A 14,015-nucleotide genomic window follows, 5' to 3' on the forward strand; every position below is an offset into this window, starting at 1 on the left:
GGATTTCAAATTTGTTAGAGTACAGTTTTTCATAGTATTTTGTTATGATTCTTGTAATTTCAGTTGAGTTTGTTGTGATATCACCCATCTAACTTTTTATTCTGTTCATTTGCTTCGTCTCCTTTTTTTGGTCAGTCTTTCCAGTGATTTATCGATTTTGTTAATCTTTTCAAAGAGCCAGCTTTCGGTCTTCTGTGTGGATTTATTTCTATAAATTGACCTCTGAGAACTGCTTTAGCTGTGTCGTAAAGGTTCTGATAGGAAGTGTTTTCATTTCCATTGGATTCTATGAATTCCTTTATTCAGTCCTTAATTTCTTTGTAATCCAGTTGTTTTTGATCAAAGTGTTCTTTAGTTTCCATGTCTTTGATTTCTTTCCCTGTTTTTTCTGTTACTGAATTCTAGTTTTATGGCTTTTTGTTCAGAGAAGATGCTTTTTAATATTTGCACGTTTTGGATTCTGTTAAGGCTTGTTTTATGGCTTAATATGTGGTCTATTCTAGAGAATGTTCCATGTGCATTGGAAAAGAAAGTATACTTAGCTGCTGTTTGTTCGAGTGTTCCGTATATGTCTATGAGGTCAAGTGGGTTGATGGTGGCATTTGGGTCTTCCATGTCTTTTTGAGCCTCTTTCTGGATGTTCTGTCCTTCAATGAAGGTGGTGTATTGAAGTCTCTTATTATTGCGGAGCTGTCTGTCTCGCTTTTCAATGCTGTGAGAGTTTGTTCTGTGTATGTTGCAGCCCTGTTATTGGGTGCATAAATACTTAATATGGTTATATTCTCCTGGTATAAAAAAAAAATTTTTTTTCTCTTTGTCTCTTTATTGGTGCATTTAGTCCATTTACATTGATCGTGATTATAGATTGGTATAAGTTCAGTGCTGTCATTTTGATGTCTTTTTGTGTGAGTTGTTGACAGTTTCTTTTTTCCACTTAATTTTTTTGCTGAGTAGTCCTTCATTGTAAATTGTGTGTTCCTCGTTGTCATTATTGTTGATTTTGTTTTTGCTGGGTTTTTTTGTGTTTTTCTTGTATTTTATTTTGATGTGTAGGATTGTTAGTCTCCTTTGTGGTTACCTTAATATTTACCCCTACTTTTCTAAGTTTAAACCTAACTCTTAGCTCCCTATATCACCATGATTTCCTCTTCATATGAAATATCTTTGAGTACTTTATTTAGTCCCTTTTTATTGATTCAATGTTGCCATCTTTTACATAATGATATGGCTGATTCCCTGTTTTGAGCGTTTTTTTTTTTTTTTTTTAAATCTTGATTTATTTTTGTGATTGCTCTATCTATGTTTGTATCTGGTTGCTCTGTCCTGTGTTCTAGTGTTGGGTTGATATCTGCTATTATTGATTTTCTAACAAAGAATTCCCTTTAGTATTTCTGTAGTTTTGGTTTGATTTTTGCCAATTGCCTAAGCTTCTATTTATCTAGAAATGTCCTAATTTTCCCTTCATATTTGAGAGTTTTGCTGGATATATGATTCTTGGCTGGAAGTTTTTCTCCTTTAATGCTTTATATATGTCACCCCATTGCCTTTTTTCTTTTTTAAATTTTTATGGGACTTCAAGTGAAAGTTTACAAATCAAGTCAGTCTCTCATACAAAAATTGATATACACCTTGCTATATACTCCTAGTTGTTCTCCCCCTAATGAGACAGCACAGTCCCTCCCTCTACTCTCTCTTTTCGTGTCCATTCAGCCACCTTCTGACCCCCTCTGCCCTCTCATCTCCCCTCCAAACAGAAGCTGCCCACATAGTCTCACGTGTCTACTTGAGCCAAGAAGCTCACTCTTCACCGGTATCATTTTCTATCCCATAGCCCAGTCCAATCCCTGTCTGAAGAGTTGGCTTTGGGAATGGTTCCTGTCTTGGGCTAACAGAAGGTCTGGGGACCTTGACCACTGGAGTGCTTCTAGTCTCAGTCAGACCATTAAGTCTGGTCTTTTTATAAGAATTTGAGGTCTGCATCCCACTGCTTTCCTTCTCCCTCAGGGATTCTGTGTTGTGTTCCCTGTCAGGGCAGTCATTGGTTGTAGCCGGGCACCATCTAGTTTTTCTGGTCTGAGGCTGATGTAGTCTCTGGTTTATGTGGCACCTTCTGTCTCTTGAATTCATGATTACCTTGTTTCTTTGGTTTTCTTTATTCTGTTTTGCTCCAGGTGGGTTGAGACCGATTGATGTGTCTTAAATGGCTGCTTGGTAGTGTTTAAGACCCCAGACGCTAGTCTCCAAAGTGAGATGCAGAATGTTTCCTTCACGCATTGCCCTCTTGCCTCCATGGTTTCTGCCGAGTACTCTGAGCTTATTCTTATTGACTCTCCTTTCCAGGTGACTTTTCATTTATCTCTAGGCCACTCTTAAAATTTTCTCTTTGTTTTTGGCAAGTTTGAGTATAATTTGTTTTGGTGACTTTCTTTTGGGATCTACCTTGTATGGGGTTTGGTGAACACCTTGGATAGATATCTTCTCATCTTTCACAATGCCAGGGAAATTTTCTGCCACGTATCTTCAACAATTCTCTCTGTATTTTCTTTTATCCCTCCCTGTTCTGGTACTCCAAACACTTGTAGGTTATTTCTCTTGATAGAGTTCCACATGATTCTTTAGGTTTGTTCATTTTTTTAAAATTCTTTTATCTAATTTTTCTTCGAATAGTTGCCACGTGTTCTGTCCTCAGTCTTTGTAATTCTGACTTCCATTTCCTCAATTCTACTTTGCTGCCTTTGTAATGAGTTGTCTAATTCTGAAATCTTATTGTTAATTTTCTGAATTTCTGATTGCTGTCTCTCTATGGATTCTTGTACCTTATTAAATTTTTCATTATGTTCTTGAATAGTCTTCCTGATTTGCTCGACTGCTTTATCTCTGTGTTCTTTGGCATTTTGTGTGTTTTGCCTGATCTCCTTCCTGGTGTCTTGAAGGGTTTTGTGTATTAGTCTTTTGTATTCTTCTTCTGTTAATTCCAGGAATACTTCCTCATCTGGAAGATCCCTTGATTCTTTGTTTTGGGAGTTCGTTGAAACAATCATGGTCTGCTTCTTCATGTGATTTGAAGTTGACTCTTGTCTCCCAGCCATCTATAAGTTATTGTATTAGTTTATGTTTGCTCACTGTGTCCTAGCTTCTTGGTTTGGTTTGATTTGATGTACCCAAATAGACTACTAGGGTGAGCTAACTTGATTATTGGAGCCTTTGAAATATTAATGATTATCCTGTCACCAGATGGCTAGAGCTGTTACCAGGTCTGTGAGCCTAGGAGTCCATTCACTATTCTTGTATAGATTCAGGTCAGGTGTCCAGGTAGTTGGTCACCTAGTGTGTGGTGTAGGCTCTCACCTACGATCTTAGAGGAGCAGTGGTGATTGGTGTATACACAGGTTTCTGGTTGTAGCAGGGAGTTACACTCTGAGGAGGACGGGCTGCTGACAACCTTTCCCCGAGTGTCTGTGAGGAAGGCTCTTCCCTGTTCTCTAGAGTGCTTTGGTGGTTGGGCTCTGCATCCGTACCATATGCACCCAGTGCTTTTAAGTGTAAGGGTTGGGAGGCATCACTCATCTTTGGACCCTGGTCGTGGGTGGCTAGGTGGCGTAGGTGGAGCCATCAGTCCTCAGGCACCTGCTGTGGGTAGATGAGAGCCTTGTTTAATAGGCAGACCGGTATCAAACATCAAAAACCCACCTCTCCACCACACAGCTGAAACAGTTACAGTCAGACTTCAAACAGATTCAATCTTGCAGTATAACAGCCAGATCCTATTTGGTGTAGTGGGGCCACCTGGATCCATGTAGGAGTGAAATACAAAGTCTGTGGTCTGCTTGTGCCTGGACAGGAGCCACTTCTGCTCTTAGTTCCCAGATTAGTGCAGTTGGCAGAGTATTTCTCCCCTGTTTGTTAATTTGTTCCTTCTCCAAAGCTGGGAGAATAGCTCAGGGAGCAGAGAAGGACCTGTCTCAGGCCCAGGGAAATCAGCTGTCACTGAAGCCGGCTGGGGCAGAGGGAGGAGGGATCAAATAGATAGGAGAGATTTCTTTCAAAAGGAGGAGCTGTTAGATCTGTGCGGTAAATTAGAAAAAAAATGACTTATCTTGTGCCGAGAGCTCTGTTTTATTTCAGATTCTGGAGGCGTGTGTAGATTCTGTGCGCTGGCTCGGTCCCACCGTGGTCATGCCAGGGGTTCGGGGCTGCGCCACCTCACTTGCTTTCTTTCGCTTAAGCAGCCGTGTTCTGAATGCCACCGCCAGCCCCACTGAGTTCACCCGAGGGAATCGGGGTGTACCACTTCAATTGCCTTCTTCTGCATCCCTGAGAACGAGCACTAGCCCCACTGCGGTGATGCCAGGGGATGGGGCCTGAGGAGCTCCTGCTGACCTGGCAGCTCCTCGCTGCTTCTGCATGGTCTCTCCCTCCCCGTCACTCAGTCCGATTTCTTAACTTTGCCCTTTATGCTCGGTGTTCTTAGCTTGTTATATCTATAATCGATTCACTTGTCTTTTCGGGCCAGTGTTGTCAGAGGGACCACCAGGAGCGTCTGAGTACTCCGCCACCTTGCCCAGTGGATTGTGAGTTTTGATGTTAAGGCTAAGACTTTTTGCCTAGCCCTAGATCTCTCAGATTTTCTCCTGTTTTGTTTCCTAAATGTTTTATAGTTTTTTTAAATTTACGACTGCTTTCCATTTTGAATTAATTTTTACACAACATATAAGATTTTGGTTGAGGTTCATTTTTATCGTGCATCTTGTATCCTGCAACCTTGCTAAAGTCACTCAGTAGTTCTAGTGGCTTTTTGAATTTTATTTTCTGCTTATAGGATTATGTCAGCTATGAATAAAGAATTTTGCTGTTTTTTTCTGATCTTTATGCCTTTTTTTCCCCTTGATTGACTGCACTGGTCAGAACCTTCAGAGTTATGTTGAGTTGAAGTTGTGAGAGTAGACATCCTTACTTTGTTCCTGATCTTAGGGAAGGAGGGGAGCAGTCAGTGTGTCACCAGTGAGTACGATGTTCACTGTAGGCTGTCCCTATATATGCCCTTTATCAGGCTGAGGAAGTTGCCTACTATCCCTAATTTGCTTCGAGTTTTTTTCAGGAACAGATGTTGGATTTTTGTCAAATGCTTTTCTGCATTTTTTAGGTTCTAACGGTTTTTTTAGTTTGTCTATGCGGTGAACGTATTGATTGATTGATTGTAATGTTAAAGTAACCCTGCCTTTCTGAAATAAACCCTTCTTGCGCTTGATACGTTATCTTTTTTATGTATTGTTGAATTTAATTTGTTAAACTTTTGTTCAGAATTTTGGCATCTAGTTTGTTAGGGATTTTGATCTGTAGTTTTCTTGTAATGCCCTTGTATTGTTTTGGTATCAGGGTGTGCTGACCTCCAAGAATAATTTTGCAAGTATGCCCTCTTCCTTAACTTTTTAAAAAAATTTGCGTAGGGTTGATTATGTTTCCTCATTAAATGTTTGGTAGAATTCACCAGTGAAGCCATCGGAGCCAGGACTTTTGTGGGGAAGATTTTAATAAAAAATCTTTCTTTAATAGCTGTAAGTTTTTAGGTTATCGTTTTCCTCCTAAGTAATGTTTGTAGTTCGAGTTTTTGAAAGAAATTGTCCATTTCACCTAAGTTGTCAAATTTGTAGGCATAAAATTGTAATATTATTTCTTTCATAATATCTGTAGAATTTGGAGTCTTGTTTTACCTCATTCTTGATATTAGCAATAGATGTTTTCTCCTTTTTTCCCCTTTCTGGCTAGAGGTTCATCAATCTCATTGCTCTCCTCAAAACAAACACCTTTTGATTTCATGGATTTTCTCTGTTTTTCTGTTTTCTATGTCATTGATTTTTATTCCTTCCTTCTGCTTACTTTGGATTCAGTTTGCTCTTCTATTTCTAATTCTTAAGGTGGATGCTGAAACCTTCCTTCTTTCCTAAAACAAGTTCTAAATTTCCCTCTAAGTAATGGGACAACAGGATTGCAAAGATGTCATGTCTCCTCAAATTAAATATATAAATTCAATGATATCCCACTCTAAATTAGGCATATCAAATTTGCTATAAATTTCCATCTGAGGAGTGCTTTCCCATCTCTAAAGCATTTTGATACATTATGTTTTCATTTTCTTTTAGTTCAAAATATTTTCAGATTTTACTTTTTGTGTTCTTCTTTGTTTCATGAGTTATTTAGAAGTGTGTTAGTTTTCACATCGTTGGGGATTTTTTTCAGGTTTCTTTCTGTTATTGACTTTATTGATTAAATTTTATTCCACTATGGCGAAAATGTCATTTATGTGGCTTAAATAGTTTTAAATGTATAGAGACTTGTTTTGTGGCCTTGAGTGTGGCCCTTGGTGATGGTTTGCATGCCTTGAGAAGCAGTGGTGTCCTGTCTTTAGAAAGGGTTTTGTCAAGGCTCGTTGGGTCATTCCGTTGATACTGTTGTCATCCCTTGGGCCAAGTTCTTGCTGATTTTCTGTGTCCCTGTTGTTATAGTTACTGAGATGGGTGTTGAAATTTCTCACTGTCAGTGTGGATTTAAAAAATTCCCGTAGCAATCTGTCAGTGCTTGCTGCTTGTATTTAGAGTGTCTTTCGTTAATCACCCTCTTCATCATCATGGAATGATACTCCCTGGTCCACTTTGATATCTGTCACTCCAGCTTTTTTTTAAATCAGCGTTTGCGTGGTATACTTTTTCCGTCTTGTTACTTTTAATCTGTGTTCCTCATTACACTTAATATGTGTTTATTATAGGCATATTATTCATTGCATTGTTCTTATCCAGTCTCACCATCTCTGCCTTTTAAGTAGCGTGGTAGGCCGTTTATATTCTTATTAGCATTTTCCTTCCTTTTCAGTAAATTGCCTGTTTGTGTCATTTGCCCTTTTCTCAATTAGAGTTTCTGAATTTTCATGTTGATTAAATTAATTCCTTATACCTAGTCATTAATAGTATTTCCCACCTGAATTTGCAGACCACCTCAGGAATAGATTTGATGCGTTGAATGCTAATGACCAAAGACCAGACAATTTGTGGGATGACATCAAGGACATGAAGCAAAGCAAAAGGTCATTAAAAAGACAGGAAAGAAAGAAAAGACCAAAATGGATGTCAGAAGAGACTCTGAAACTTGCTCTTGAACAGAGTAGATAAAGCAAATGGAAGAAATGATGACATAAAAGAGCTGAACAGAAGATTTCAAAGGGCAGCTTGAGAAGACAGAATAAAGTATTGTAATGAAATGTGCAAAGACCTGGAGTTAGAAAACCAGAAGGGAAGAACATGCTTGGCATTTCTCAATCTGAAAGAGAGGCTTGAGTTGCAGTAATGAAAGATTCTATGCCCAAAGTATTGAATGATGCAGGAAGTATCAAAAGAAGATGGAAGAGATACACAGAGCCACTGTACCAAAAAGAGTTGGTCAGTGTTCAACCATTTCAGGAGGTAGCGTATGATCAATAGCCGAAGGTACTGGAGGAAGCAGTCCAAGCTGCACTGAAGACATTGGCAAAAAACAAGGGTCCAGGAATTGACAGAATACCAATTGAGATGTTTCAGCAAAGCAATGCAGCACTGGAGGTGCTCACTTACGTATGTTAAGAAATTTGGAAGACAGCTGGCCATTTGACTGGGAGAGGTCCATATTTGTGCCCGTTCCAAAGAATGGATAATCCAACAGAATATGGAAGTCATTGCACAGTATCATTAATATCACATGCAAGTAAAACTTTGTTGAAGATCATTCAAAAGTGGTTCCAGCAGTACATCAACAGGGAACTGCCAGAAATTCAGGTTGGATTCAGAAGAGGACGTGGAATGAGGGACATCATTGCTGATGTCAGGTGGATCTTAGCTGAAAGCAGAGAATACCAGAAGGATGTTTACCTGTGTCTTACTGACTATGCAAGAGCATTTGACTTCGTGGGTCATAACAGATTACGGATAATATTGTGAAGAATGGGAATTCCAGAACACTTAATTGTGCTCATGCGTAACCTGTACATAGACAAAGAAGAGGCAGTCATTCGAACAGAACAAGGGGATACTGTGGGGTTTAAAGTCAGAAGTGGTATGCATTGGGTTGTGTTTTTTCACCATACTTATTCAGTCTGTATGCTGAGCAAATAATCTGAGAAGCCGGACTGTGTTAAGAAGAACGTGGCATCAAGGTTGGCAGAAGGTTCATTAACAACCTGTGATATGTAGATAACACAACCTTTTTTGCTGACAGTTTAGAGGACTTGAAGCACTCACTGATAAAGATCAAAGACAACCTTCAGCGTGGATTACACCTCAACATAAAATTCCTCACAAGTGAACCAGTAATCAGCATCATCATAAACAGAGAAAATATTGAAGTTGTGAAGGATTTCATTTTGCCTGGATCCACAATCAACATCCATGGAAGCAGCAGTCAAGAAATCAAATTTGGGTTGGGCAAATCTGCTGTGAAAGACTTCTTTAAAGTGTTGAAAAGCAAAGATGTCACTTTAAGGACTAAGGGGCACCTGACCCAAGCCCTGGTATTTTCAGTTGCCTCATATGCATGTGAAAGCTGGACCATTAATAAGGAAGACCAAAGAAGAATTGATGCCTTTGAGTTGTGGTGTTGGTGAAGAATATTGAATATTTCATGGACTACCAGAAGAAAGAATGAGTGTATCTTGGAAGAAGTATAGCCTGAATGCTCCTTAGAAGGAAGGATGGCAAGACCTTGTCTCATGTACTTCGGACGTATTATCAGGAGGGTCCAGTCCATGGAGAAGGACATCATGCTTAGTAGAGAGGTTCAGCAAAAAAAAAAAAGGAAGACACTCAAGGAGATGGATTGACAGTGGTTGCAACAGTGGGCTCAAAGATAGCAACAATCGTGAGGATGGCACAGGAGCGGGCAGTGTTGCGTTCTGCTCTACACAGGGTGGCTATGAGTTGGAACCAACCTGGCAGCACCTAACAATGAGCAGTATTAATGTCACGCCAGTTTTAGAAATTATAGTTGTACTCTCCCCATCAGTATTGGTTGCTTAACTCTTGATGCTCCTTGTGTCACAAAAATCTGTAGTTCTGATGAAATCAAATGTGTCCCTTTTGTTTTGATTTATGCTTTGAATGCTGGCCTACCTTTGGCCAGGCCACCAATGCAGGCTTCAGTGTTTTCCGTTACCAGTTTTGAGGTTTCCCACCACCTAGGGCAGTACTCCTCACACTCGAGTTTGCTGAGGAATCGCCGGATGTCTCGGAGGCCAAGAGCTTGGATGCCTAACTGGCATTTAACTTCTCAAGGGGTTTTCCTTCTGGTCCCTGGACCTCACTTTGTCTCGCTGGTACCTAGACTCCCCTTGGTGAGTGGTGCCAGGGAGGCCCCTAAATCTTCTCTCTCATAATGGGCCTGCTTTCCTCTCTTTCGCCATTTTCCATAGTTCACGTTGCTTTTTGTGGAAATTTATTCTTCTTTATACGTTTCAGGAGGGCTCTGGTGGTGCAGTAGTTCAGCGCTTGACTGCTAACTGAAAGGTCAGTGAGTCAAACTCAGTAGCCACTCCACAGGTGAAAGATTTGGCCCTCTGCTTTCATTAAGACTGAAGCCTTGACACCCTGTGGGGGATTTCTATTCTGTCCTGTGGGGTCGGTATGAGTCGAAATCTACCCCACAGCAGTGGGCTTATTTTTTTGGTATACCTTTTGGAGTAAGTTTGTGGAGTTCCCTGGCACGCTTACTGGAATATTGACTGGACTACCATTGAATTTATAGATTTAATTTGAGGGGACTTGACATCTTTGAAATCTTGTCATGCCATTCAAGAGCAGAGATGTCCTTTATTTTAAACATTTCTTCCATTTCCTCCATAGTGACCTTTAGTAATTTGGTTAAGTAATTCCTATATCCTTTATAGTTTTTTTGCTTTTATGACTATTACTCTATTTTTTCTCTTAATTTTCTAGTTGTTAATGCTAGTGTAGAGAAATGCTGTTGATTTTTAAGTAGATGAAAAGTAGACAAAAAACTTAAAGTTTTATCCCTTCTTTTCCAGTCCTGACACCTCATTTCTTTTTTTTCCCTGTAGTAGTACAGAAAACCTCCATTTTTCTGTGAGACATGAGTGGTATTAATGGCTGGCCTCATTTCTGATCTTAAATGGAATTCATTTACTCTCTCTTGATGTTTCCTGAGATCTTGGTACTTGCCTTCTCCAAGTTAATGAAGTTTCTTCTATTCCATTTTGCTAAGACTTTTTTCTTTCAATCATTCATAGCTGTTTTTCATTAAGAAAATATTTATTGAGCACATGCTATGTTTTAGGCCCTGTTCATGTGCTCAGGGCCCTGCAGGGAACAGACAGACATACTCCCCTACACATTCTGTGGCAGACAGAGACAGTGATTACAACAAGCAAGAAAGTGTGTGGGATGTCAGGTGACAGTGCTACGGAGGGTCAAGCAGAGGAGAGGCTACTTGGTGGTGGTACACGCTCTTTCTGCATGCAGTGAGCTCGTCCTGTGACTGTCGCTCCTGCTCAGCGAGGTTAAATGTATGTTTAGATCTTTTGTCATAACGTGAGTTTCTTGTTTATGACTGAGCCCAAATAAGATCTGTGCATGTTATTTAGAGGAGACTGAGCTCTTGAAGAGACTGGACATGGAAAGCAGGGGTTTTCAATGGGGCTCCTGGCTGGCGTGCTGGAAGGAAGGCCCTTTTTGTGTTTTTATTACCCGTGCTGAAGTTTGTCCACGTGCTGCTGTCCCTGTGCCTTGTTTCTGTCTGTAAATCATACTCACTTTATCTTGTTGTGGTAGGTCCGTCAGTCTGCAGACTGTGTTTTGACTTCTTACCATCTTTTTGGCTTAACGTGCTCTTCCAAGGGGGAGTGTTCCTTCTGTGCCCCTAGCTTTAGCTGTCCTTCTGTGTGGAAGGACAGACAGACAGCGGGCATGCCCAGTTTCTCAGTGCATGCCCCTTTCAGGATTTGGTCCTCCCCAGACTTACCCAGCTAACATTCAAAGTTAATGTTTGAGGCATAATTTTGTATTCAAATGTTTGAAAACTTTTGTGAATAAGAACTGAAAGGATTTTCCGTTAAATAGTCTTACATAACTCCATCAGGGAAGTGGCGGCCGTTGTTTAGTGGGGGTGCTGGGTGGTGGCATGTTGGGTGGCGGGAAGTCTTGCTCACTTGGTGACGTCCCTCTCTCTGTCAACAGACGTACCGATGGCTGCTGATGAAGGCTCAGCAGAGCAGCAGGGAGGAGAGGCCCACACGGCTGCAGATGGCGAAACCAACGGGTCCTGTGAAAAACACGATGCCAGCAGTCATCCAAATGCAGCGAAGCACACTCAGGAGAATGCGAAAGCCAGCCCACAGGAAGGCGCCAACACACTGGCCCGAATTGCCGAGAACGGGATCTCGGAACGAGACGTGGAGGCGGGAAAACAGAACCACGTGAGAGCTGACGAGCTCACCCAGACTGCCGTTGTCGGGAGCAATGGGTTCTTCCTTGCTAAGCCGGCCCTGCAGGGGCAGCCCCTGAGGACTAGTGGCCCCTCGGCCCCCCCACTACCTGGCCATGCCGCGAAGACCCTGCCCGGAGGAGCTGGGAAAGGGAGGACTCCAGGCACTTTTTCTCAGATGCAAGCCACAGTGCCAGCCAGGCTCGGGGAGGGGAGCCGAGATGCAGATGACAAAACGGCGCCGGCCCCGGGCCCTGACGTCAAGGTCCACCGTGCCCGGAAGACCATGCCGAAGTCCGTCCTGGGCCTGGTAAGGCACTGCTGGTGCGACCCAGTGTCTCCTGCTGTTCTCCCCTTCCCCTTCTCTTCTGCCTTAACGTGGTGTGTGGCCTTAAGCTTGTTAGTGCTATCCTGCACATGGTGTCTCTGGGCATGGTTGGAGCTGGGCAGTGCTCTGGTTGACTCCCACGTGAGCAGTGGTGCCTCAGGCTCTGGCCCACTTGGCCTGTGCACTGGGATGGAGAACACTGCTCTTCTGCTGTGGGCTCCTCAAGGAGAGTGGGGCCGTAAACACGGCCTAGCAGACAAAACTGTGCACAGAGACCTTATCAGTGGGGCAAGTTACAATTGTTCCACAACATTTGAAATTTTGTCAAAACGTAGAAACTATCTATAGGGAAGTGATAAGTAGTAAAACTGTAAAACTGATGCACTGAGAACTAAAGTTTCATTTCTTTGTAAAAAATCTAAGAGTGGTGTTAACAGGGCTTGCCTCCTTGTTGGATAACTTAAGATGAGTGCGAGTGTCTTCTTCAGGCCTTCGCAGGTTGTCATGCTCCTTGCTCCTTTTGGATTGGTTTCCAACATTTTCTTTTTGTGCTTTCAGTGTTATGGAATGTCTGGGAGAGTTCTTTAATGTGAAGGTTCTGGTTGGTGTCGTTTCCTCTGGGGTGCCTCCGTCCTTCTGCCCCTCTCCTCGTAGGTGTGTTTACCTTTGCTCAGCAGTTGGCTTCGTGTGGCGGTGCCGCGAGGCCTCCTGTAGCTCCACCTGCCCTTGATTATAACTTCATGGCTCTTCATTTCTTTGCTGCACTTTAATCTTTGTTGGTCAGTTCCCTCTTTCAGTTATCTATGTTTGTTATATGTCACGTGGGCTTGTAGTAGGCGACACGGAGGCCACGTAGCCATGTGCTCTGCCATCCCTGTGTGAGCCACAGAGGTGCGAGGCAGGCATGACAGATGCCCCGAGCATGGTCCCCGTGCTATTGCATGGTGACCCGTGGACTGAGGTGCCAGCAGCGGAGCTCACACCTCTGCGTCATGTGCAGTCAACATCAACCCCTCGTTGGCCAGCAGCGAGGTGTTGGTCAGGCTTCAGTTCTGGCTGAGATAAGCGGGGCGTGCACTCCCACCACCCCTGGCAACCCCGTCCAAACTGTTCCCCTCCGGCTTGCCTTCTCCACAGACCACATCCCGGTCTGGAGCCCAGCACTTTAGGGCCATCAGGTGTTTTGGATCTCAGCTGCCCATGAACTTGGCGACTTTCCTGGCTGTGGGCTCCAGCAGATGGGCTTCTGTCTCCCACAATTTTCTGCTCTGTTTCGCTTCCTCTGTGCATGGTAAACTTTGGCTAAGTGGGACAGGAAGTGGAACAGGATTAGGAGCTCTGGTTGCGCAGTGTTGAAGGCGCTTGCCCACCAGTGGAACAGTCAGCGGTTGGAACCCACCCGCTGCTCCCTGGAGAAACGTGGCAGTCTGCTGCCATATGGATTTATAGCCTTGGAAACCCCCCCTGGGACAGTTGTGCCCTATGAGTCAGAATTGACTCAGTGGCAGTGGGTTTGGGTTTTTGGTTTGGAATGGGATTTGAGAGAAAAATCTCACTCAAGGTTGAAGATGACCTTAGGGAAGCAGGGGGGAGGTGGTGTGAGGGCCCGGCATGGAGGCCGTGGAGGCCATAGCAGGCGCAGGTAGCACAGGTACGAGAGGTGTAAGGCTGTACCTGATTGGCTGCTGGAGGCCTGGCAGGGAGGTGGTAAAAGTGTGAGCAGAAAATTTTTAAATACAGCATTGTTACCAGTTGTATCACATGTACCTTCTGGGGATTTACAAAGTGTCCGTGGTCAACTGTAGAAGTGTTTCCTGAGAGTGTTTGATGCTGCCCATTTCGGGAATGTTTTAGGTGAATTCAGGGATTGGCAAACTTTCTGTAAAGGGCCAGATAGAAAATATTTTAGGCCTCACAACTGCAGGTGGTCTCTGTCCCTGCTTCCTCCTCCCTTTCCTGCTTTTTCCTCACTCCTTCTGCTTCTGTCCCTTTAAAAATGTCAACACCATTCTCAGCCTGAGGCCGCACTTTGCAGCCCCTGCCCTGAAGCACCCGCCCACAGGGGTCTTGGTGCCAGCACCCTGTCCCTGCTTTGCTGGCCTCGAGCCTTGATTCTCCCTGACCCCTTTCAGTTGAGAGGCTTTGTGGGGAAAGGAGCTAGGTTTCGCGGTGTGTTGTTTCAGTGAGGTCCCTTGTGGGTAATTGTGGTTACTAACGGTCTCTGTTTTGA

At 43.1% G+C, this 14,015-nt stretch overlaps 1 protein-coding gene across 11 annotated transcripts in view; it reads left to right on the top strand.

Moving 5' to 3' along the window:
• Window positions 1-14,015, top strand: part of EHMT1 (euchromatic histone lysine methyltransferase 1) — a 277,594-nt gene that overhangs the window by 132,581 nt on the left and 130,998 nt on the right. For all 11 annotated transcript variants that reach the window (XR_010322901.1, XM_064290822.1, XM_064290821.1 and 8 more), the window contains exon 3: window positions 11,211-11,767. Coding sequence is in view for 10 of the 11 variants with exons in the window: in XM_064290822.1 (XP_064146892.1) it covers window positions 11,211-11,767 (557 nt within the window). In the remaining variant the exon portion in view is untranslated. The remainder of the gene's footprint in view (window positions 1-11,210; window positions 11,768-14,015) is intronic.

The sequence above is a fragment of the Loxodonta africana genome, chromosome 9 (genome assembly GCF_030014295.1).
Source record: "Loxodonta africana isolate mLoxAfr1 chromosome 9, mLoxAfr1.hap2, whole genome shotgun sequence".
Taxonomy (NCBI): domain Eukaryota; kingdom Metazoa; phylum Chordata; class Mammalia; order Proboscidea; family Elephantidae; genus Loxodonta; species Loxodonta africana.